This window comes from Drosophila santomea, chromosome 3L (genome assembly GCF_016746245.2).
Source record: "Drosophila santomea strain STO CAGO 1482 chromosome 3L, Prin_Dsan_1.1, whole genome shotgun sequence".
NCBI classification, from domain to species: domain Eukaryota; kingdom Metazoa; phylum Arthropoda; class Insecta; order Diptera; family Drosophilidae; genus Drosophila; species Drosophila santomea.
The window spans coordinates 25,046,134-25,073,050 of NC_053018.2; the positions used below are offsets into that span (position 1 = coordinate 25,046,134).

Here is a 26,917-nt window from a genome sequence, read left to right on the forward strand (position 1 = left end):
ACTCTCTGTTGAATGCCATTACCTCTTCATACGATAGGTTCCACTTGTTGCGTTCCCCATTTGGGGCTGCCACTTGAAGTAGTTTTGTTATACAATACAATACGCTATTGGTTTGATCCGTATATCTATAATTATTATTATTGCGGAATTGCTCTGATCGTTATGATACGCAGCCGTTGTGTACGTTATAACTTAAAACAATCGAATGAACACTAGCTTGCTTGCTTCATTTGTTGTCTTACCCCGCAGCTCTACTAAACCACCCTTGTATTTATTGTATGCACAGCCGCTAGCTAGGAACTCTTTCCGTTGCACTAGATCAGCGTAATTAACCAACAGATCGAATCTCTTGACGCGATACCGAAGGTGGGGTCTCCTTGATCACATTTCACACTTCTAATGGCTGGCCTGAAAGAGAGTCGGCGACTATATTTTGCTCGCATTCCCAGTGAAGTAAATCTCAATTTTAAATCTGGACATGCTTATGACGTGACCCACGTTCACTAGTCTGCGCTTGACGGCATTTTATCGATTTTATGTGGTTTCGATGATTATACTATTATCAAACATGTAAACGCATGCTCAGGAAACTCCTGCTGGTTCCAATTTTGGTTGTAGCTTGAATAATATACCCCTCTATTTTTACCCGTGCTATAATACAGGCGTTCCTGACTTCACTCCTGACTTTACTCCCGGTAGCCTACGGCCGCTTTAGTTCGGAGACCTCTTTTGTTCCAATCTTCCATCTCTATCTTCTTGTATCGAGCTAAGTTTTAGCTAACCGTAGAACGATGCTTGGAACAGACCTTTTTTTTAACCTTATTCGTGCTGAAGTTGATAGTTCCGACTTGATTAGTCGGCTAAACTATTCCAAGCAGATTCACTAGAAATTACGTACCTCAAACAAAATTGTCCTTCCGTGTTTTCTTTAATCTTTAGGAGGAAATGCTTACTTGAAGGAAAATCGTTCTACTACCATCACTTAATCTAATGAGAACGTATACAGCTATTTACATATTTATATAACGTTACATTTTGTAGAACTATACAAAACATGAATAACATTAACAGAAACTTTATTCATACATGTTAAGTCAATACCGGGTCTAGCAGATAATCAAGGTGGTGACGTTTGAGACTTCTTTGTTTTCTTGTCCGGGAATATGCAATTCGCAGTGCAGTGTTGACTAGTCGTTTTTGGGTCACCTCCAGGATTTTGTCTCCTATTTTTGCGAGTTTGAGATCACGTTCGATATCAAAGTTTCTTATATACCACTCTTTGACTGTAGTATTCGTAATTTTTTCATGTGGGTTTTGGCAGCAATACCGTACACTTGGGTAGCATAAAATAGGCCAGAAGCTAGTATGCACTTATAATCCTAACTTTATTTTTCAAGAACAGGTTGTTTCTTGGTGCCATCAGCCAGGACAATTTTGCAAGCTTGGACATGAATGCCTGCTGAACCGAGGTGACATGTCTTCCAAAGGTTAATCTTCTTATGCTCTTAAACTCCCTTAAGTGAGACACCACGGCATTTTTTTTATCCGGTTCGCGAATGTAACATTTGCAGCTATTTCTTGTTAAGACTGCAGTGTCGTCAGCACTTTCGTTTACATCTGTTCTATGGGTAGGTATATCTGCGGTGAAAGTGGAATACAATTTTGGCCCCAGAATACTTAATGATCACCTGCATCAATGAATTTTAGATTAGACTTGCAGTCGTCACTCAAAATGTGTGTGTTCTTTTAAGAAAATTTTAATAGGATGAATTTTTAGCAGTTCCTGTCGAGCCCCTTATAGCAGATTTTTGGGTAGTCTGACACTTGTATTTTTTAGGTAGTATTTGTATTGTATTTTTTGTAGAATCTGTGCCAAAGTTTACCTATAACTGATCTTATTGCTGCTGTTTTCTATTTTCTATATATGAAGCAATTTGTAAGTTTTTGGTAAATTTGATGGGTTTTGGCATTGTTACGTCAGCGTATTAGTGCCCGTGTCATGGATAAGGACTCATACCGAGGGAGGGGATTCCGATGTTCAGGCACCATGATGCCAGCGTAAGCTCGTCGATTTTAGGTCGTGGGATCTTGGTAAGCCCCTCACTTCTCCATCATAACGAGAATAAATATTAGTAGTGCCTTTACCGTTAGTTCGTACCGTTCGTCAGTCAGCAGTCCTAACTGCCCCACAAACTGTAGTTTCGGCCACATTCCCTCCCCTTCATGCGTCCGCATGCCTTATGGGTCGTTGCGGGCGGCGCAATACGATCCCCTTTTGTCCCCTTTGACCTACGCCGCTTCTCGCGTCGCATAACAAAAACAAGGCGGATACTCGCCGCTCAAAAGTTATTTTTATTTAAACAGTATTGAAAATTGAAAATTTTATGTCTATTAATGATATATATTGCGTGGACAAAACATTTTTCAAAAGTGTGGGCGTGCCAGCTTTGGGCGCTGCGTGGGCGTTATAGTGGGCGTGGCAATAATCTCGGCGTTCATACGGACATGGCCAGATCAACTCGGCTTTTGATCCTGATCAAGAATATATATACTTTATATGGACGGAAATGCTTCCTTATGCCTGTTACATACTTTTCAACGAATCTAGTATACCCTTTTACACTACGAGTAACGGGTAGAAAAAGAATACACACTAAGTAAAGGTCGTCTTTCTAGATATGTTTGTATGAATGTTTACGGTGGTAGGCTTCGGCTGCTACCCGATTCTCAGATTACTTGACTTGTGCACTTGTTTGGAAAAGTCACTGCTGTTTTTGTCTTTGCTAATATCCAAATAAAAAGAAATGCACCAGTTCACTTATTCATTGTTTAATTGTTTGGCCGGCTTTCATGTTATGCTTGGTAGTAGGTACACTGTTCATATATGTCGAGCCGCCCATTTTGAGACTTCTGTAGGATTGTAGTTTTTTTGTATGTTTTTCTTTTGCGACCTATTGCGGCCGCCGAACTGGTCATCACTCGTTTATTGTCGACTTGCATTTCCTTTGTCGCAATCACTCAACACGATGATTGTACCCCCTTCTCTTTATTTAGATACTGGTTGTGAATCTTCAAAGTCTTATGATCTTACAAAAAGGGTGTACGCTACAGCATCTCCTGATCTCGCATATTTTATTCTGGCCTTTCGTTTAAATCGAAGTAGATGGATGGCCCTTCCTGGCAATCGAAATGGTTTTGGTTCTCTGGAGTACTCATATTATGTATTAGTCAATGTCTTTGTTTTAGATTGATGACTAAACTGTCAGCTGGTATTGCTTTGCGAGAAACTTCGAGCGTTAAGTTGATCTCCCACGTAAATTGAATGTTACTACTCCTTAGTTTGCATGCTTCTACATCAGTTATAATCTGTGGTAAAATAAATTTAGGTACCCTAAATAATATGAAAAAAAAACCACCTTGAAAAGCACACACCCGTTTTAAGAGACATAAGCTATGGACCGACGGTAAGATCCTATTGATATACGAGGAAATCGACTATAGCGCTATTTTTATACACGTTACTCGGAGAGTAAAAGGGTATACTAGATTCGTTGAAAAGTATGTAACAGGCAGAAGGAAGCGTTTCCGACCATATAAAGTATATATATTCTTGATCAGGATCAATAGCCGAGTCGATCTGGCCATGTCCGTCTGTCCGTCCGTCTGTCCGTCTGACTGTCCGTCCGAAGGAACGCTGAGATCTCAGGAACTACAAAAGCTAGAATGTTGAGATCAAGCATACTGAATATTTTTTCATTTTTGTATTTTTATTTTTTTTTTAATTCCTTCTTATTCCTCTCGGGAACTTAGAGCTTCTACGAGAGCCTTCCATCTAACTCTGTTTTGTGCTGTCTGTTTAGCATTTTCCCATGTGATGTTTATTTGGGCAAGTTCTTGTTCAGCGGTTCTTCTTCATGTTGCTCTTGGCCTTGCTACCCTCCTGCTTCCTTGGGCGTTCCAATCCAGTGCCATCCTTACTATGCTACTATGGTTTCTCCTGAGAGCGTGCCCTATCCACATCCATTTCTTCTTCCTTATTTGGGTGTGTATCGGGGACTCGATCGTAACGCGCCACAGCTCTGTGTTGGCTCTTCTTTTTGGCCAGTATGGATTTCACACACGCATTGTAGATCCGGAGCTTTGTTCGCCGGCTTATTTCTCTGTTTTTACAAATGCGGTATAGTCTCCCAAACGCCATATTGTTGCCCTTTAAACTGAGTCGAACGCCTTCTTGAAGTCGATGAACAGGAGGTAAAGCGGGGCTCTCCATTCCACAGCTTGCTCGGTAATTATGCGTAGTGTGTTTGCCTGATCTACGCAGCTCCTGTGTGGTCTGAAGCCTGCCTGTTCGTCTCGGATTGTTGGCTCGATTTCTTCCTAGAGGTGTTCGTTCAGCAGTGTAGCTAGGATTTTATAGCTAGTGCTGAGCAGTGTTATCCCTCTCCAGTTGTTGCAGTCGCTAAGGTCGCCTTTCTTGGGGAGCTTCACGATGATTCCGCTTTTCCAGGAGTCAGGTACAGTCTCACCTTCCCATATGTGTGCGAAATGTGGATGCAGCGTATCAGCCATCAGCTGAGTGTCAACTTGAAGCAGTCCGGCTGCCCTGTTGCGCTTTAGCTTCTTTATTGCATTCACAATATCTCTTACATGCGGGGGTGTAAAGGGGTATCCTGGTATTCCCACTTGGTGTGGCAATGCTTGTATAGTCCGTAGCCACGTTTGGTGGTGTGGCTAATTCCCATGAAGTGTTGGCGCCATCTCCGGATTTGTGCATCATCATTGGATAAGAGGTTGCCTTCTAGGTCTCTGACTGGCGGGTTCCGGCAATCCGTGCAATTTGCTGGTATAACGAGCGCATGTTGTTCTCGCCGGCTGCTCGTTCAGCGTCTGTGGCAAGTCTATCCAGTAGCGCTCGTTTATCCTTTCTGGCCGCTCTTTTCACAGCTTTGCACTGTTCGGGATATTCATCACGATTCTGTGTGAGCTGGTCCGCCAGAGGCTTCAGATTGTTCCTTCTTCTAATCAGGTCCCAGGTCCCTTCTGATATCCAGTCTGCTCTTCCACGTTGTTGCAGCCCAATTATTTGCTCAGCTGCGATCCTTAGCTGTCTGCAGGTGCGCTCCCATGGGTGGTCTTCTAGGGGGATCAGTGGTTCCCGCAATGTGGACGTCATTCTCGTCCTCAGAGTGGAGTCGCTAAGGGGCGCTCGTCGGTGTTGGCTGTTATCAGTGTTCCTTGAGTAGTTGCGGATCAAGCCCTCCAATGACCAACTCATGATCACTGTCTATAGATGCTCCCCTTTTGTTCCGAACGTCCAGTAGTGAGTGTCTCCATTCCCTGCTAATGCAAATGGTTGCGCGTGTTACCACTAGGAGATGTCCAGGAGTATTTGTGGACATCTTTGTGTGGGAATATTGTGCCGCCGACGACCAGTTGGAATAGCTGGCAGAGTTCCACTAATCTCTCTCCGTTGTCATTGCGAGTCCCAATTCCATGTTGGCCCATGACAGATCTTAGTCCGGTGTTGTGGGGGCTTACTTTCGCATTAAAGTCACCCATGAGGATGTTAATGTCACCTTGCCGCGTCTTGTTGAGGGTTGCTGTGAGGGCATTGTAGATGTCGTCCTTGGTGTTGTCTTTGGCGTCTTCCGTCGGGGCATAGCATTGTATGATGTTTATATGTCTAGCTCTACATCTGAATGTGGCTGTCATGAGTCTATCAGAAATGGCTTCCCAGGAGTGCAGTGTCTTTTTTATGCGCTTGGACACATAAATCCCCACCTCGTATCTGCTGCCGTCATTGTTGCCGCTGTGTAGGACTAGATTGCTATTTGATGTTGTTGTTTCCCCACTGCCAGACCACCTCATCTCACTGATTCCAGCTATTGCAATATGGAGTCTCTCCATCTCCGCCTCGAACTGTGCTAATCTAGATGGTTCTCTCAGAGTTCTAACATTCCATTGTCCAATTCGTGTCCGTTTTGATATGCCTATGGTCGTCATCGAATTTGGGGGGCCGTTTAAGTTTAATTCTCTCGTTTCTGTTTCGGTAATCGGCCAGATGCGGCTTATCCCAGTGATAGGGCTGCCACCTAACGTCGTCGGGGAGTGGCGTCTACGTTAATGTTGCTAGTCGTAGAAAAGCGAACAGTCTGTTAACGTGTGTCAGGCCCTGCTGGGTGTTGTTGCTGTTCGCAGAACACATGGTGCACTTGGTAACTATGTGGGGGACGCCGTTTTGCTCCATATAACGTGGAGAGGGGGTGAAGTGGTTGGGCAAGAGTAGTTTTTGTATTAGTCTTTTAAATTTCTATCGATTTGCCAAAAAACTTTTTGCCACGCCCACCGAAGTTTCTCCTTCTTACTCCCACTAGCTGAGTAACGGGTATCAGATAGTCGGGGCACTCGACTATAGCGTTCTCTCTTGTTTTCTAGTATGCTTAGACTGATTTAAATTGTAAATTAAAGAGAATTGTATACTTTTAGGGTTCCTATGGGCTCGTTAAATTAGCTTATTCCGAAGAAGATTCAACTCATTATGCAATGAAAATTCTTTCAAAAAAGCGCCTGCTACGACAAGCTGGACTTATGAGGCGAGGACCTCGAAAAGCAACATCACCTTTGGATCGAGTTTACAGAGAAATAGCAGTTTTAAAAAAACTCGATCATCCAAACGTCGTGAAGTTGGTAGAAGTGTTGGATGACCCACATGAGGATTCTTTGTATATGGTTTTTGAATTGGTAAAGCAAGGTGAAGTTTTAAGGATTCCAACAGATAATCCCTTGTCTGAAAAAAGAGCTTGGAGTATATTTCGGGAGTCTTTACTTGGATTGGAATATTGTGAGTATAACACAGCAAATATAAACATCTTTGCACAAAAATAATAAAATCCAAATTATTTTACGTAATTGGGCACCTTTTTTAAGTGCAAAAATATTTTTTAAATGTACACCTTACGTACCTTGTGGAAGCTTTGGAAAATTAAATTTGACTATTTCAACCTCTCTTCCAGCTAGGCTATCGTTTTATTAAAAATTAGATTGTCTTAAATTCAACAATTGCTTAAAATGCCTTAGGTATTCTAAATTGATATATATACAATATATAAAGTAAAAGACATTTAATTTAATTAGAATTTGGAAGGAAGTTGGCTTCGACAAGCTAAACGTAATAAGTAAAATAAAAATATTTTTCAAAAGTGTGGGCGAGATAGTTTTAGGCTATTAGTGGGCGTGGCAACATCATTAAATAAATTTAAGCTGCGTCTATATCTCTGGAATCTGTATTCTTAATCTCAACGTTCTAGCTTTTATAATTCTTTAGATTCCGACGTTCATACGGACAAACAGTGATTCTGATAAACAAATATATATATTTTGTTGGATACGCTTTGTTCATACTTTTTAACGAATCTAGTATAAATTTACCTTTACAAGAAGCGGGAATAATAAAACCTTTTCAAAAGTTTGTACAGCGTAGGACTCGCTAGAATCTGCATGCTTAATTTCAACTTTCTAGCTTCTATAGTTCCAGAAATCACTGCGTTCATACAGACAGACGAACAAGATTATATAATCTGTCCGAAACGCTTCCTTCTACATACATCCTTTCTGTAACATACTTTTTAACTCTTTACTCTAGGAGTAACGGGTATAAATATAAGAAAAAGATTGTAACAGGTAGGTTTAAGCGTTTCCGACTATTCCTGATCAGGATCAATAGTCAGTCGACTATCGATCTGGCCATGTCAGTAATATTAGCATTGTATTAGTATTGTAAATATCTATTATTATTTCCTTTTTTAAAATTTTAATTTCAACGGGGCACTCAATTTATTATTGTCAGAACTTTGTCAAACACTTGGTTTCATCCTCATCTATAGCTTACAGAACCGCTGGCCTAAGAATAGCCTGGCACGTCTGTTGCTCTTATTGCAGTTATTGCAGATGATTTAGGTAAAGATTTTGAACTCCCGTTCAGGAATTTTTGTTCTGCACCTTTTAACTTCCTGATTAGAAAATTAGTTTCAACTTTTAACTTTTAACCAAATCGTCCGCTTTTGACACCGGAATTGGCGATTTAAATTTTGTGACAGGGGGCTTGTCAGTAAATATTACAATGTGAATACTTGACTTCCACCACTACTATTATTGCCCCTTATAGAAATGAACGTCAACCCAGTGCCGGCTTCAACATACTCGAAAAATGTCTCGCATATTGACGAATACCGATTTGAAGAATTAATACACTTCTTTTGCGTTTTGACTCCTTTAGATAAGTCTAAATTTTTGTCATCGACATTTGATATGTTGGATGATATTTGCTAAGTTTTTGAATTTAAATTAAAATTCGTTTCAATTTTACTTTTATTATTAAAAATACATTTTTTCTTATACATATATGATTGAAAGAACTGGAGATTTTTTATTTGTTCATACTTATGGGAGGGGACGTGGGCAGGAGAGAGTGAGGAGTTACACTTTCACAAATGTATACAGAATATAATTTATATAATTGCCAATAATAGAAGTTTAGCCTTGCAACTCTATTGGAAGTGTTTTGACACCATCGGCATATTAGCCATACTGTGAGAGCTTTTGATATATCGTCGTCCGAATCAGCCAATTTTTTTTACTACATGTTCAAATATTTTTTTAGATTTTTCGGAAAAATTTCATAACGATATCTCAACGGGAACTACTTATTGATGGCCGCGGTTATCGGTTTTATGCAATTATATCGCTCTATGCAATTATATCGTTCGTTACCTATTGAGGGAAGCCGTGGGAGCTCCTTTGCGCTGGCTCTCTTGTCTTAGCGATCTGCTGTTTGCTCTGCAATAAATTGTCTCTTTTCTGTAAATTGTTAAATTGTTCTTAAAAGCAGCTACTATAATAACATGTGGATTTATTCATTATACTGTTTGCTCTGAGATAAACTATCTCTTTTCTGTAGATCGTTGAATCGTCCTTAAAAACATCTTATATAATAACATGTGGATTTATTCATTATATTGTTATGCATTTTTTTTTTCGCCGCAGCACACATGGCGAACCATGTTGTGCAAGAATTTTCTTGCAGCCCGATTAAGCTTTGTTGTCTAGACGCTACTCTTTTTGATTTCAATGGAATTCTTTCGCATTGACACAGTCGGAAATACCTTCCTGCTTAAATCCTGGATTTCATTTATCGGTCGGCTGTGCATTTGTTTTTGTGTGTCACTTCTACAGTCACCTTTGGTCTTGGAAAAGGGAAAACTAGTCTAAATCCATATTTTGCTCTATTCTCGACCAGTTGAGAAATCTATTTTCTGGGGGCACGTACTAGCAGCTACTGGTAGACATGCACCCTCAGCCTCTTCGCCGATTGCGTCTCATTGATTGGTGTTTTTTATAACAAGTTTTCTACCTTTCCATTTTAGTTTCCAATATTTTCCAGTCTCTCTCTCTCTCTCCCCCTCGCGATGTATGATTCTCTCCGCTGATTACTAATCGGATGGAATAAAACTTTTGTTTTGTACCATTACTTACGTATCGGGGTTTTTTTTCTTACATTTTTTTTGTTCACACGCTAAATTACTTCTCACCAACTCTACACTGATAAAAAATTTTCAAACTGAAAAAATTGAACAAATAGCCGGAGGTGTTTTACGTTATCTTAACATACTTGAAAAATATTAACCGGATTTGGTGGCAAGAATAATGAATCTTTATTTCGCAACGACGAGAACGAAAAAGAAACGCGTGTGCTCGGGGTGAATTCAATTTTCGACCTGATCTTCTATTTTACATATATGTTCTTAGGCCTAGCTTAACAGAGGTTGGCGAAGGCGGGGCGAATTCGCAAAGTGCGAGAGAGAGCTTTATTATGCTCCCGCCTTCACCCTAAACTAACTTACACTAGTCTTACAATTTTTTTGTTCTTCTTTATATGCCAACAATAAACCACAAACAATGACCGACAATATGGGTTCAGCCAACAAATCGGCAGCGGCGCCAGCTTGTGGATCGCCCTCCGGAAGATGGCTCCATTGCGAGGGTTCATTGCGGCCTTGATCCCGACGAGGACTGTTGCCAGCTCTTCGGCGTTGAGGAGTGCGCTGCCCACCGCTCGTAGGAGTAGGTGCTTTGCAGTTTTCACACCTGCCTCCCATAGTCCGCCCATGTGCGGAGCCCGAGGGGGTGTGAACGCAAATTCGCATCCGCTTTTTGATGCGAACTCGCGAATTGCGTCCGTCTGCTCCTCGATCCGATCGCGAAGAGCTAGGAAGTGGCGACTCGCTCCGACGAAGTTCGTCGCGTTGTCGCAATGCACCGTCTGCGGACATCCTCGTCGACCAATGAATCTTTGAAAAGCCAAAAGAAAAGAATCAGAATCTTGGATCTGAGACAATCTCTAAGTGAACCGCCTTGGACGCAAAACAAACAAATAAGGCAACGTAGGACTTATACGGGGGCCTTCCTCGAATTTTTAATGTCGTATAGACAGGGCCACAAAAATTAACGCCACATATCGCAAATGGGCGGAGAGCACGGAGTCTATCTGCAGGTAGATTTCCCATCATTTGTATCATCATTCGAGGCTTGCATTTGAAGCAGCGCACACATGATCGAACTGTCTGACTGCAGAGTTCCTGAGCGTTTACGGTCCAAATACGCTGTCGTAGGATGCTCACAAGTGCTCGAGGGCCGATATGAAATTTGGAATGGTGCAAATGCCGGACGTAGCTCTGCACAAACTGCGAGCGTTTCGTCAACAGCAAGGGAAACTTGGCATCATATGATATAGGAGCGTTAGCTAGTCGCCCCCCAACTCTCAACAACGAAAAGTTGCACCAGGTGCCTGTATCCTCATGGATGAATGGGTTCAATCGCTGAAGAGTTGGGCCGACCTTGGAGCCTTTACGAACCTTTTCAATTTCTACTTGATACTCGTGCTTTCGTACTATTTCTTTAATTTTATGAAACGCTTTATTATATTCAGTCGGTGACAGAGTTTCCTCGAAAACTATACTCTTTTCTTTGCATTTTCGTATAAAGCGGAACATATAAGCGAACACTATAAGCAGTTTGAGGTGTGACGAGAATCCCGCAACATCCAGCAAATCGGAAGTTTGCACAGCAGCGGTCAGTCCGACCACAGTCTTCCTAGCTTCCTGACGCAAGACTTCCTCATCCGGCTCGAAATGCGCATTTTTGGGCCAGTTTTCTTCTTCGTCCTTCAGAAATGGTGGGCCAGTGAACCAGATCGACTGCCCTATCTCGTCGACTTCACAACCTCTCGAAACGATATCTGCTGGGCTCTGCTTTGTGGGAACATGCGCCATATAGCTTCTCCTGATCATTCTTGAATCTCCGCTACCCTGTTCGAAAAGAATGTCGACAAGGAAGATGGATGAGATCGAATCCAGTGGAGAGTAACTTCAGAGTCCGACCAGTATACAAATCGTTCGATAGGGACTTTTAATAAGGGTTTGATTTTATGGCAGAGATCTTCGAGAAGGTGAGCGGCACATAACTCAAGCCTTGGGAACATTTTGGTCTTGAGCGGCCCTACTTTTGACTCTGAAGTCAACAACGATAATTTAAAACCTTCGGCAGTTTTGCTACGAATATAGACGCAAGCTCCATAAGCTCTCATGGAGGCGTCGGCAAAGGCATGTAGCTGTACCGGTGAAAATGGGTCGGTATGCACGAACCAAGAAATCGATATCTCATCCAGTTGAGACAGAGTGCTTTTTAGCATATCCCAAGCTGTTTCCAAATGCATCGGAATTGACTCATCCCAATCTAACTTATTAGGCCAGAATTCCTGCAATAGGATCTTTCCTTTAATCGCAATGTGACTTAACAAGCCGAGGGGGTCAAACAGCTTCGATGTCACCGATAGTATGTTCCATTCTGTCGCTCGGAGACCCATGAAGGCATCTTCGCTAGGCAACCACGATATTCCTAACGCCTTAGTTGACTCTGAATCCGAGATAGGTATCGACTTAACTGTGCTCTCAGATGCAGTGACCTCAGGTGAGTTTGAAAACCACTTTGTCAATTCAAAACCTGCTGTTTGAAGAACCTGACCCACTTCAGACTTAATTGTCTCTAGCTCTTCTACGCATGCAGCACCAGTTAACATGTCATCGACGTAAAAATCGGATCCAATTACGTCGGCAGCTCTAGGGAATGAAAATTTAGCAGATTCACTCAACCTCTTTAAACACCAAATAGCCAGAAATGGGGCTGGTCCAGTACCATATGTGACGGTGTTGAGCTTGTATAATCTCAAGGATTCAAAGGGGTCTCTCCTCCACACTATGAGTTGAAACTTCCTAACCGCTTCATTAACCATTACTTGGCGATACATCTTTTTTACATCGGCAGTCAGGGCATACCTGTGCAGCCGGAAGTGGAGTAGAGTGGAGTACAACTCTTCTTGAATTGTCGGCCCCACCATCAGGAGGTCGTTTAAGGCCACCTGAGACGATGTTTTGCTGGACGCATCGAACACGACGCGCAACTTTGTTGACGTACTCTGGGGCCTTAACACGCATTGATGCGGAATGACATAATGTGGAGTGGAAGGGATTTTGTGGTCTGTAGGCGACATATGACCTAGGGCGAGATATTCTTCCATGAATTCCAAGTACATGGTCTTCAAGTTAGGATCTCGAGACAACCTTCGCTCAAGCGAAAAAAACCGCCTTTTTGCAACATCGAAGGAGTTGCCTAATCCATTTGGATCAGATTTAAACGGCAGCCTAACTTCAAACCGACCTGATGGCAATACCTGAGTAGTCTTCCTATAATGGTCTTCACATAACTTGTACTCAGGCGACAGATTTGGATTTGGCATTTCCTCCAGCGACCAAAATTTCTGTAGTGTGCTGTCAATCGATACTATGGGTTCTTCACTACAGCTGAAACTATTCACAACTTGTTTCGGGACTGCAGACTTGTATGTGCCCGAAACAACCCAACCAAGAAGGGTCTTTTGTAGAGTTGGATAGTCAGGACCTTGCCTAATTTGACCAATTCGAAAAATGATACTGCTCCTAACATATCAATTTTTTGTAACTTTTAAAATTATGGGTCTGCTAATGGTAGGTTTTTCGAGATCTTCCAATCACTGACGTTCACCGACTGATCAGGATGGTAACCGGAGATCGATTTTAAGATCCAGAAAGCGAACGAGAACTCACTACCATTTATTCGCGATTTCCCCACTGTGTGTACCTTTTTCTTGACTTGAGAATTGGACTCACCAATACCAAGTAAGTTAATACACGACTTCTCTCTACGAATCTGTAAGCGGTTCGCCAGTTCTTCTGTTATAAAATTCGTTTGAGACACAGACTCCAGCAGAGTTCGGGCTAAAACGTATTCTCCGTTTTTCGTACGGACGCTTACGATTGACGTAGCCAAAATCACCCTGTCCAAGGACGTGGCATTTATCTTGCTTCGGCCTTGTCCATTCTTCAGCTGATAAATGCTGATATCGGCGATTTAACATTTTTTCAAAATCGGCCCAAAGCGGCAAAGTCTCATCGAGCTGTTTCTCCCATTTTTTTTTTGGTCACTGGGTCGACTCTATTCAATACCAAATGTATCAACATTGCATTCGAAATTTTTGTATTATCTCCTATCGATAACAGAGAACCATAAATCGACGAAACAGTATCGATAAGGTTTCTCAAGGAGGAAGCGGACTGATGCGATATTTTAGGAAGACTAAACAATGTAGATATATTATTCATAAAGATAAGGCATTCGTTATCGTAAGCCTTTTTTAAACTGGCTAGTGCCTTGTCGTAATTGCTCTCGGTGACTTGGTAAGCTTTAATTGTTCCTAAAGCTTCACCAGAGAGACATGAAATTAAATGGTTAAATTTTTCGATAACTGGAATGCTGGCGTCTTTATGAACCAAAGTTTCGAAAAGGCTGATGAATTTTTGAACTCCGAATAATCTCCATTGAATTTTGACAATGCCAAATTCGGAAGCCGCGCACGAGTTGGAGCTACAGCAGCTGGTTCCGGAGCTTCGCTGACGCTTGCTACCTTCAAGGCAGACACCAGGGTCATTATTTTTGCCTTGGTCACTATACAAAGTTCTTCAACTCGTCGCCAAATTCATCGCCACAAAATATGTCTTCTATCTGTTCTTGTAATTGATTTGCCGTATTAATTGAAGCATTTAAGTTTTCTAGTCGACATTTCAATTCCTCCTCTAATATCGGAATCGATCCCGTTCCTAATCGCTCATTTAATTGGCGAATTGTTCTGACCCGACTTTGGAGCTTGCTTTTCAGCTCTTCCAGAATCGATTTATTTTTGTCTTCTAGGCTCATTTTAAATTAAATATTTAAATTAATTAAATTAAAATAATTAAATATTATTTCCAAATTAAATTAATAAATGGCCGAAACAAATTATCTCAAATCAGACCGACAATACAATTTAATAACCTTCGAATCAATAATTAGAAATTTATTAAACCAAAAAAATAGGTTATTTTTAATTTCATAAATTATTAATTTATTGTTTGAAATGTATATTAAATATTTTTCTGATGAGAACAACGAAAACAAATTATTTAAATTGAAATTCAAGTCACGCAGTATCAATTAATAGTGGGTGCGAAATGACGCCGAAAAGGGTATACCTGCAGAATACAGGGTAGAGCGTCACTTGACGGTCGGCTAATCTAAGCGCGCCAACGAAAAAGGGCCAAACAACAACAACGCAGATAGCGGTGCAAAAGCGAAGCGAAAACGAAAAGTTCACCGCTGCAGCTGCTAGTATATAAGGCTGTCTGTGCATTAGTGCGCAAGCTTGGATTAACTTCCCAACTATTAATGCAAGTTTCAACGAACGAGAGGGGGAAGGGGGTGACAGTGATTGTAATAATACAGTACAAAATAATAAATAAATGTTGCGTCCAAAAGCGGTTCAATATATGTACATATGTGTATATATTTTATCAACAAATAAATTGTATAATTTGCATGCAATCTAGCTCAACTATATTGATACGTACATATGTGCCAGGAACTGAAAGCGAGGTGCAATATTCCAGCACAAGACAATAAACATTAAATGTGTCTATAACTCTAGCTTTCAATTTTTTGCACAAATACCTCTGATTTCCGAATGCTAATTTTAGCGGCCACTTTCCTTAAAAGTTCCCTCGGTGGTGGCGTTTATATATATTTGTCGCAGCGTTGTCATTTTCTTGCGCCTGAACTTCCATGTTGACACATAAACCTCTCGAGTGAAGCGAATTCCAACCGGCGTGCGCAATCGTCTTCATGCATTTTCTACGGATCTATGCTTTATACACGCTAGCTGGACTACACTTGGCGACAGCGCGACAACGCCGTCGCCTCACTCATTTCGGTACTTTGGCGCCAGTCATATTATGCGTCGTAGTCAAATTATAGAAGAAGTTCTCAATAAACCAAACTTATTGCGCAGCAGCGTCTTGCAAGCGCAGTGGTCAAACTATGGTAATAATGTGACAGAAACATACTGTGGTCAAAATACCTTCGTAATGCGACATATTTATTATTTAAACACAATAGCGCGTCGCGGGCAACAATATATTTATTTATTTGCACTCAAAAAAAAACAAAGAACAATTTTTTATATTGCACTTTTATATATTATATATATATATTATATATATGTGACACAGTCACTTTAATTAAATGTTGCCTTTTGTTTAAACTAGTTATCTTGTCCACCCGGGGGCGCCATGAAGATTTTAATTAGTTTATTAAAAAATATTAACCGGATTTGGTGGCAAGAATAATTAATCTTTATTTGGCAACGACGAGAATGAAAAAGAAACGCGTATGCTCGGGGTGAATTCAATTTTCGACCTGATCTTCTATTTTACATATATGTTCTTAGGACTAGCTTAACAGAGGTTGGCGAAGGCGGGGCGAATTCGCAAAGTGCGAGAAAGAGCTTTATTATGCTCCCGCCTTCGCCCTAAACTAACTTACACTAGACTTACAATTTTTTTTTCTTCTTCATATGCCAACAATAAACAACAAACAATAAACAATGACCGACAATATGGGTTCAGCCAACAATACTTTCAACAGTCAACATGTCTCCGTTCTCTAATGGAGCATTTACATGGTTCCTTATTGGAACACAATTTGTTTAAACGCCCGTTTAAACAATGTTTTAATCTAAAAACAAAAGAAAAAGCTATAGTGGAGTTCCAGGACTATCTGGTATCCGTTACTCAGCTAATGGGAGTGCGAAGGAGAACCTTCAACACTGACCTTCAACACTGACGCGGCTTGTGGGCGTTAGAGTGGCCGTGGCAATAAGATTTTTGGCAAATCAATATAAATTTACAAGACTAATACAAAAACACAAAAAATATCAAAACATTTTTCTAAAGTGTGGGCGTGGCAGCTTTGGGCGGTTTGTGGGTTATAGTAGGCGTGGCAACATGAATCAACAAACCTGCGCTGCGTCTATGTCTCTGGAGTCTGTATGCTTAGTCTCAACTTTCTAGCTTTTGTAGTTCCTGAGATCTCAGCGTTCATACGGACGGACAGGGTCATATCGACTCGGCTATTGATTCTGATCAAGAATATATATTTTATATGGTCGGAAACGCTTCCTTCTGCCTGTTACATACTTTTCAACGAATCGACTATACCCTTTTACTCTACGGGTATAAAAAATGTTTAATTTTATCATTTGTTTTGCCATTATCTATCAATATACCAGAGAACTTCGGCACCGCCCACAAATCTTCCCAAAGATAGAGTAGAAGCGTATACTAGACTCTTTTATAAGTATGTGGCAGGCAGAAGGAAGCGTATAGAGTATATAAATATATTCTTGATCAATAGCCGAGTCGATCTTTCGATGTCCGTCTGTATTAACGTCGAGATCTCAGGAACCATAAAATCTAGCAAGTTTAGATTCAGCATGCAGTCTCGGACGCCCACAAAACGCAAACTCTATCAGATAGTCGGGTAACTCGACTTTAGCGTTCTTTCTTGTTTAAGTTTGATTCTTTTCACACTTTTTATGCGCATTTGTTTCGATATGCATAGATACGTTGAAATTTCCCGAATGCCAACCTCAAGCTGAGTAATGGGTACCTGTGTGTGTGTCTGTAATATCGTTGCGTTAGATTTGTGCGACTTATCTGTTATGTGTCATGGTTATAATTACATCGTTTTAGTCATGTTGGTGGAGCGATATTTCTAAAAAGCATTACAAAATACAATGTTAAATGTAGGCCACCTAGGCCACCTTATAATCTAGAATACACCATTCTGAAAATGTTCGGCAAAACACGCAAGAAATATTGTATGTATATGTCATACACTAATATAGGGCGACTTTAATAGTACGATTTTAAATAATACTTGGTGTTTGTAGGGGGGCGATTGTCTTCCAAAAATAAGCGGCAAGCAGTTGGCAAATAGATAAATTCCCACGGCGCAAATAAAAATACGAAATAAACACCACCCAGGGGTCGAAGAAGAAAAACGAAGAAACTGGGGCGTCGTGGGTCTTAGTTTTGCTTTATTCAGCTGCATACATGGGACTAAAGTTCGAGCTTAAACTAGAGCGGCGCTCCCACCCTCTTTACTTCGCTAAAGCGGGCTCGGGAGATCGACGGCGGCCGACCGCGTAGTTAGGAGCACGCGAGCTCGGATGAGAGCGAGAGCGTAAGTACGGAAAAGAGGGGCGAGCGCGGACGAGAGCGAATGCTCTGTGCGCAGGGGCGATATAGTGGCCCCTCACATTAACATACTCTGGGCCACCGGCAGTCCGTCCTGGATCTTCAGTAAGCCTGGCTGAATCACTCGCGGATACAGGTCCGCTCCCAGAACCACGGAGATCGTAGCGGGTAGATAGAAACGCCAAGGTAATGTCCCAGAAGTGGGCTCGCACTGTCTCGCGGCTGAAAGACGTCGGGAAGCGCCGGGCGATTGCCAACGAGCTGCTGAAGAACGCCGTGTAGCGGCGGACCAGAGCCGAGGAGCGGCTGGGGAACACCGTGGAGTGGCGGACGAGGGGCCCAGAGCGTCTGAAGAGTTCCGCGGGCAGTGCTTCTGCGACCGGCGCGCCTCCTGACGCGGCTTGCGCTCAAAGAGGTGCAGCAGCGTGTGGTGACCCTGACCGCACGTTTTGCATCAGTCCCCTCGCCGACACGCTCCATCGGAGTGCTCGTGGGCCAGACAGCGGGGGCAGTACCGATTGGCGAGGACAGCCCGTAGCCGCTTCTCTTAACTCAAGCGAAGAAATCGTCAGCATTTCCGTAACGGATGGATCCCACTGCAGACTCGGCAACGGTAGGAGTTTGTACCTCGTGTACATCTGCTCTCCAATGCGGTGGCGCTGCGCGCACGTGGAGACATCGTGCTTGATATGACTGGAGGAGTAGGACGGTGAGAGAAGCGGTAATCAGTACTGGTAAAACTACGGATTGGACTAACTACAAGACAGCACAGTGACGAGGAACATTGGAGTGGAAAGGCTACTGGTTATTGAGGGCAGCCGGCTGCTTCCATCGGAAGAAGGACGACCTTTGCTCTGGGACGTTTTATGAGCCCCCGCGCAGTGCGGATGTCAACCTTACGGACATGGCCGTCGGATCCTGGAAACACCGCGTCTATTCGGCCTAATCGACACTCATTGGACGGAAGGTGTGTCTTCCTTGACAAACACCATATCCCCGACACAGAGGTCTCTAGTAGGGACTCGCCACTTGTTTCGCTTATGGAGATCTTTAAGGTACACTTCCTTCCATTGCAGACGAAATTGCAGAAGGATAGCCTTCAGGTGTTGCCAGCGGTTTATTATGGACGTTGTATCCCCCTATAGGCACCCGTCTCAGCACCTTTGAGTGCTTGGAGAAAATCGCGGGAGAGTTGGGCCGCCGCACCTACAAATGTCTTTCCATTGTCCGACTGAACTTGACGGAGGCATCCTCTTCGGGATACAAAATGGGCGAAAGCAGCAAGAAATAGGACGCCCGTTCCTTGAGCCCTTCCCGTGAGCTGAGTTTGCATTATCTTTTTGTGAATGACGCATACCTTGCACGGATAAATAGATAACGGACTTGACCAAATTCCTTACCTTCGGAATCCAAAATTTGGAACGGAGCAGACGGATTATAAATCGATTACCGCCGTGCAGCGTTATGCGATGAGTAATAGAGATAGATGTCAGCTGAACGAAAGGAATACCGGATGCCGTTCGTCATATTGAAGAAGTTCGGAGGCCTTATCCCAGCCGGAAGCTCTCATAAGCCTTTGAGAATCAAGAAACGGGTTCAAGTTTTGAACAGGAGTGGATGCATGCACTGGCCCCTTAAACAGCCGATCTCATGGATAAATTATTTATTTATTTATTTAACAAAATTAAATCTAGTATACAATACTAAACCTAATAAATTTAATGAGTACTAGCTACGGGGGCCTTCGACTCGAAACTTGTGAATCATGGATGAAATGCTTACGTTGCGTGACGGAAATTAGGAGACGTTCGGCCGAAGCACAGTGGCGCCCTAGATACTTTTGGCTTACAAAAATCATAACTCATGAACCAGTTGAGATATTTCATAATTTTTTAATAAAATGTAATTTTAGCACCTTTCCATTTTTGGAGGCAGTTTTCTCAATTTCTATCAAAAAATTTCGACCAATGCTTTTCGTTTGTTTTCTCTGAAAATGCTAATATGGTACATATTTCTTGTTTTAAAAACAAGAAATAAATAAATTTTAAAGATTTTTTTTTCTTCAATTTTTCATCTATTTTTACCTTTTTTTTTTACAAATAATTCATCTTATCATTCAATTTTACTTCATTTAATATTATTTAAAAACAAGCCGCCAATACAGGAAAAAATTTACCTCAGACGCCAAACCCATAAGTCGGCGTAAGATATATGATTTTGTTTCCATCAAAGTTGAAAAATATGTGAAAATTAGTACTTCGGGAAAATAGGTATTCCTGCACGTGCAAAGAATATTATACATTTATTCTATCTTGGTTTTACCGAGACTTGATGACCATTCATCAAAAATGTGATTTTTGTATAGTACCTATATCTTTTGCGCCATTGTGCGACGCAATCTCAGTAGACACCAAGTGGTTCTCAAATGAAGCCTTGATCATTCGCGCGCGCTGGATAAAGCGACGGACATAAGCGAGGACTCGCAACGCCTTGTCGAGGGTGGAAAAACGCTCAAGAATATCTTACGGGGGCCTTCGCAACATGGACCTTGACTGCTCGCTTCTCGAGTTCCGTCTCGGGGGAGTCATTGCCTTTAGTGGGCCACTGCAACGCGGACCTTGCAACCAGGCAGGACCATGCCACTCCAGCCGACTGTCCGCGAAGTCTTAAAGCCCTACCCCCCGGCTAACGAGATCAGCGATTAGCCACGAATGTTGTCCAATGACACGCCGGCTTGTGCAATCAGGCGAGAACAATAGTTGAATCCGTCCAACAATAGAGGGCGGACGCAGGCCCGGGAATCTTCGGAGGAATGGCGTTGGCCATCTTGGACAATAGAACGTCTTCGCACAACTCTAGCCGGGGAAGCGACACTGTCTTGACTGGGGCCACCCGTGTCCTTGCCATTAGCAAGTTCACCTCTACCTTGGACCCGACCTCAACTCGGACATAAATGGTGGCGCCATACGCCTTTTGCGAGGCGTCACAGCGGGAAATGCGGATATGATCGAGTGCCGAGTAAATTTTCCGGAAGTCAACCCATCTCTTGCAGAATTCTTGAGGGAGGACATCGTCCCAGCCTAGAACCTGGGGCAAAATGTCCTGCATAAACATCTTTGCTCGGACAATGAAGGGGCTATCCAGCCGGATGGATCGAATAACTTGGCAATTTGGGAAAGGACTTGACGCTTCGAGAACGACGACCCGAGGACAATTCTGAAGGAGTGAAGAAAAACTCATAAGTCGTCGCCTTCCACCGCACGCCGAGAATTTTGGCCGTGCTCTCGAGAAAATCAGCCCGAAGGAGATGGTCAGTCAGATGTCTGCCAATATCGCCTTGCTATTGGACGTCCACTTCTAAAGTGGGAACCCCGCTGAACCAAGGTCACCCTGGAGCTCTCGGATAGCTGCTTGCGCCTCCGTCTTTAAGTCTGCCCCAGACATGAAATGTCGGATAATCTGACTCGCCTGCGGATACCTCGACTCTTCGGCGAGCTGTAGTAGGACCCGTATTGCCAGGAACTGCTCGTCGTAGAGACCTCGGCCATGTGACCTGTCAAGGTATTCTTGGATCACAGCGTCATACTGGGCTTTGAGTAAGAGATCAGCCGGTGCTCGTTGCGGAGAAATTGAGTCAGAGCAAAGGATCGTGAAGCTGCTAGATCGGAACCCATGTGCTCGGGGTCAAGCAAGGGGAGCGTCACAACATACTTGCCACGATGGTCCCTTTATGTGGTTTTTACGAAGTTGTGATCGCAAAAGGAATCAGACTCGGAGACCGTCTGTGTGGACCTTTCTCCACCAGTGTTTGGTGAGGAGCTGGTCCAGCGAGTCCTCGAGGGCGCAGGTAACTCGCGTGGGGAAGGCGGACACCCTCCCGAGGTCGGCCAAATAGACTGGGCCTGTCAACACCCATCAAAAAATGGTTTTCTGAACGGAAAGGGTTCCTGTTGCCAAAGAGAATTGACAGAAGAATGTCTGATCCTATCAAGACACCGATCTGGGAGCTCTCAAAGAACTTGGGGTGCGCAAGGGGGATGTCCGAAAGATCATTAAGAATATCTTGTGGGATAGGATACGAGGGCAGATTTCCGGCCAGGTGCGGAAGAACATAGGCTGCGGTCTCTAACTGTGTCCCAGGTCTGGAAGGCGATTAAATCGAAGAAATTACACACCTTAGTGAGTTGACCGGTCACGGTTTGGCTTAGGACGGACACTTGGACCTGGATAGTCTTGAAAGGAAATCTGATAAAGTTGAACAGCTGTTCTGTAATGAAGGTTGCTTCGGACCCAGGGTCAATCAGGGATCGCGCTTGGAAGGTGCACCCCAGATGGCACACATTAATAAGGGCAGTGCCCAGTAGAACGGCTCTTGAACCGCAAACGAAGCACATCTGAGAGATCCTCTGAGGCACCAGTGCCTTCTGAAATAGGTGCGGGCCGAGTCCTGGCTGTCGAAGACTAACTTGGAGCGGTTCTCCTGATGTAGTAGGAGCGACCATTTACATCCATTTCGAGGAACCGTGAACATAATCGAATAGGGTGGTTTTCCCTGGAACAGAGATCGCACCCCTTGGGGGCTGAAGCCACCTCGTATTAGTTAAGCCTACGCGGTGGAGACCGCTGGAGTAAACCTTGATGAGGGAACGGGGGTAGAATTGACGGATTCGTCGCTTTTTGCCCTTTGAATACTAATGGCAGCCTTTGGCTTTAATAAATAAATAAAATGGAAAACATAGGCAAATGTAAAGAAATAAACTGATTACGATGTTACTGATGAAAAACGTAACCTAATGTTTTCAAAAAGGCAAGAAATAATAATATGTACCTGAACACAATACCCCACTGTGTGTCGAACAACGAATTGAATTATCTGGTTTTGTTTTCTTTTTATGAATGATGAAAGTCTATTGTTGTAAACATGCACGCACTTTTGCGCGCCACTGTACACTTCAGGGACGCCCGTGATTGCAAAATACTATATCCAGAGCAGAGAACTGCAAGAGTGGCATTATTTGCCACCCTGATCACACTCAACAATTTTGAGCGCCGGTGCCACTCACACCGGTCTTCGCGGGTACATACAAACACCCGCTCAAAATATTCGGGTGTCTGCAAACACCCTGGTACCTGCGCACCCGAATCAATGCGGCACCCTACGTCGCGGGTACACACCGCGTCACACTCGCCACTCATAACGAAGGGTAGAGAAGGCAAACATGCAGAAAAAGGCAAGTGCCTTTTTTTGGTAAACACCCGGGTGTTGTGGTAAACACCCGGGTGTTTTGGTGAACACTTGGGTGTCTGGTAGACATTCGAGTGCCTGTGGTAGGTAACATACGAAAAAGAAAAGTACACTAGGTACTGAAAAACGAAATATATTATGGCCAAAATCTGTAGACTTATCCATTCTTTTTACAGAAATTTAACAAACACGAAATATACATTTCCTTTTTATATCTATTATTATTAGCTTTGTTAAAATTTTTAATATTTAATTACCATATTTAACTTTGTATGTATAATTCTTCTTTTTAAAATGATAAAATAAAACAATAGAAATAGAATTGTCTTAATTAAGTATTTTATAATACATAAGTTTGTTTTCTGTAAAGACATTAGATACATCAAAACGCAATAACATGTGCACGACCTTTTCCTTGGGTGTTTCCATTCACCCTAAATTTTTTGGACCGTGTCTCGCTTCCACCCATACAATTTTTCTGCATACAGAAAAGTACCTGCGGCCGATTATTGCTTGCGCGTCACTCACCCTAAACTTCTTTGCACTGCAGACACCCGGGTGTTTTTGTGCAAGTACAGAAAATCACCCTGGTGGCAAAACACCCGGGTGTTTGTCATTGCTAAAAATAGGGTGTCTCCAAACACCCGGGTGCGGAGACTCCCGGTGTTTAGCGGGTACACTTAGGGTGCCGGTGGCTTGCTGCCGTTCTCTGATCCAGAATTCTTGTTACCAGAAGAAGGCTTTGATAAAAATTTCTGATATCACGTGTTTAGATGTCACTTCAATTAAAAAGTGTTGATACAGTAACATACTGATTTACTTGCTCTGCTTGTTACAAAGTACTTGCGTCCAGTTCAACAGAATACATATGTGTATTCGTCCCACCAAACATATATGTATATTTATATAATGAATACCCGGTTACCAGTAACAACACTGTACAGTTTTCGCGATTTCGATGGACTATGCTCGTGGTATACTTGGATAGATTTGTGTGCTGCAGGATCATTCTTAACTTCCAGAATGGCTCGCCGTAGCGATCTCGCCCCTTGCTTGCATTCAAGGCCGTATCTCACCTGCTTTTTGTAAACTTCAAGTTTATCTTCAAATTCCTTCTTATCACCTTAAGTTAATGTTCCAAATAAATATTTATATGCAGTTCCTACTTACTACTTACTTCCTACTACTCTGTGAGGAAATTATTACCTTAATTTCATGTTTTAATTAAAGTAGTGCTAATATCAGGAGCTTTTTTGAATTGATTTTCATGTTCGGTAATCTTGGTAATTTTCATATATTTTTGTTTGATTTATTTTTTTCTTATGATGTTCATAGTTTAGAGGTATTGTCCCTGTGTGTGTAAATAACAGTTATTCAAGGTTATAGGTACTACTAATTTGTTGGGATGTAGTCAATGGTATTTTCGTCCATGTCAATTTTACAATCAGAGTCAGAGTTGTAAATTTCCCTGGACTGACAAGAGAGGTTTTGAGTTTAAGCTTTTTTAAATTTGCTTATGTGTTTTATAACTTTATAACCCCTATTAGTTTTTGTTTTAAAGCTCCTGTCTTTTCAAATAGATTTACTAGTTTAGCTTTACGTTTCATTGCCTCTTCAACCATTCAAGAAATTCATATTCCATATTCATATTATCTATCTTATGTTATTTTTGGTTTTGCATATTTATGTTTGGTTCCATACTATAAAGAAATATTGGTGCTGGAGTTTTACATGTGGCAACATGGGATATTTCATGATTATTAAGATGGGTGGCTTTTTAAATATTCATTAATTTATCTTCAACGTTTTTGATTCTTTACTTTTCGTTATTTTATTTATGGAACCTTTCTATGTAAGCTATTCCATTTTTAATAGTGGTAATTTCAATATTAATATTCCAAACATATTCCAAAAATTAAACAATTAAAGTTCACGGAACTATTAAAATTATATATTTAAAATGTTGGAGTATGAACTGTATTAAAGATTTTCATTGAGAGGACTGCCTCTTTGCGTTTCAAAAAAAGATACAAATTAATATGTTCCTCCGTCGTGGTTGGTCCTATGGCCTCCTGACGTGCGGATATTCCTTCCCGTGGGATCCGGTACGATGCTGCCACCAGGGATTTATATCTTCTTACGAAGTTTATGTTGGAGGGCGTGACTTTGCCCTCTTTGTCGATCGCTGGCCTTTTGGCTCAGCGAGAGTATTCAAATAATAAAATGATATTTTACGGCTGCGTGCCGGAGTGAATAGCTGCTCTTTATTAAAGCTCTGGCTTAAGACTGAATACAAAAGAATATGAAAGGGTGGATCTACTCTGGCTCCAATGCATCACGCCATAAACCCATGGTCGGCAAGCCGACTCAGCATTTATGCAACATAGCTCGGTACCCCGGATAAGGGGTGTCCGTTTGCTGTTGCTGACCGTTCGTAGCGCGGAGCGCTGAACTCGGTTGGGGCGCGTCAGCATTGTTTATATGAAGTACTAGTGTTTGTGTATTGGTGACAAAAGTGTTGGTACTCTTAGTTGTTAACTACTCCCCCTCTAAGATTATGACCGTCCTCGGTTATATTGAGTTTATCGATGGTTTGTTGAATCTCAGCGGAGGCTCGCCTTCTCCTTAATGCCAGAAAAAGGATGAGTGAACCAATCAGACCAATGTTAATGACTACTCCAGCCGCGAACCAAAGTTTGGGGGGGCCCGCGGCGTCAACCTCGTCTTTGAACCCTTGGATAAAGCGCAGGTTATCGTTGTTCATGCGGTGTAGCAAGGGCATGCTCAGTGCCTGGTCATGGCCGACGATGTTCAGTAGCGGCGATCTTGCTACGCCAGGCTGCTTGTCTATTGTTTTCCGGAAGTTTACGAACTCCGTTCCGTTGATGGTAGCTGATCGTTCGAATGTCACAAGATGTGTTCCTTTGACGAGCACCTCTGGACCGCCGTCCGTGCTGATGCGAGCTGTTGCCTCATTGATGATAACTATGCCGTCATCTATAGGCATTACTGCCCTAAGGTGACTGGATTGCGTGTGGCATTGGGCTGTATTTCCCGCATGGAGTGAGCGGGCGCAGGTTTCGCGTCGGGATCGATCGCAGAAAGTGCTGTGAGTGGTTTCCATGCACTCGGTGAGCGAAAAGGTGTCTTCCTCGCACTCTGCTAAGGGGTCTTCATCGAGTCGCAGGATTGTCTGATAGTGTGATACGGGGTATACGAGAACCTTCTTACATCTGACCTTCACCCTAGGATAGGCTATTAGTATGTGAATAATGCTGTCGGACTGAAGAACCCTAATCTTAGAGGCTTCTAATAAGCTAAATATTGGAGTGTCTTGTTCAATTAATGAGCTCAAATCGGCATGATTAAGGATTGTGGGATTTACTATGTTAGCTTTAGCCAATGTGATTGTGAGAATTAAATTTTTGATCTCTGTTGTCAGCATTCTATTTCTCGCTAGTAATGCCTCATACAAATGCGGGGTGTCGACCAAGTCGTTGTTTCGGGCTTTAATAATTTTGTTCACGGTGTCGGTCAGTTTGTTTATTTATATTTGGGTTTCGGAATTTATATTAATTTGCCTGGAGTTGGAATCTATTAGCTGGGCTTCGGTCATTTTGATCTTTAGAAAATCTGAGGCGTCGGGAGTTCCTGCAACTACCTTAAGAGCTGTACCTAAAAAGTCTAAGCTTCTAGCGATACGGTGGTGTATTTTTAAAACGGACAACAAGTTTATAATGTGATCTGTATCCACGTCTAACAACTTGCGCATATGCGATTGTGGAAAGGAAGCGGACAATTTCTTTGTTTCATCTACCATGTAAATATAATCAGACAGGTTGCTTGAATGCCTCAGGCAATTACGATGCTCGAACACCAATACATCTCCATCTACGACGGGAATGTATTTGGCGTGGGAAAAGTCGGTAATCCGAGCACTTGCCACTGCCAGGGT

At 42.5% G+C, this 26,917-nt stretch overlaps 1 protein-coding gene across 3 annotated transcripts in view; it reads left to right on the top strand.

Moving 5' to 3' along the window:
- The window catches only part of LOC120450650 (calcium/calmodulin-dependent protein kinase kinase 1), a 62,386-nt gene that overhangs the window by 25,509 nt on the left and 9,960 nt on the right, over nt 1–26,917 (top strand). For all 3 annotated transcript variants that reach the window (XM_039633810.1, XM_039633807.1, XM_039633808.2), the window contains exon 3: nt 6,487–6,841. In XM_039633810.1, coding sequence (XP_039489744.1) covers nt 6,487–6,841 — 355 coding nt within the window. The remainder of the gene's footprint in view (nt 1–6,486; nt 6,842–26,917) is intronic.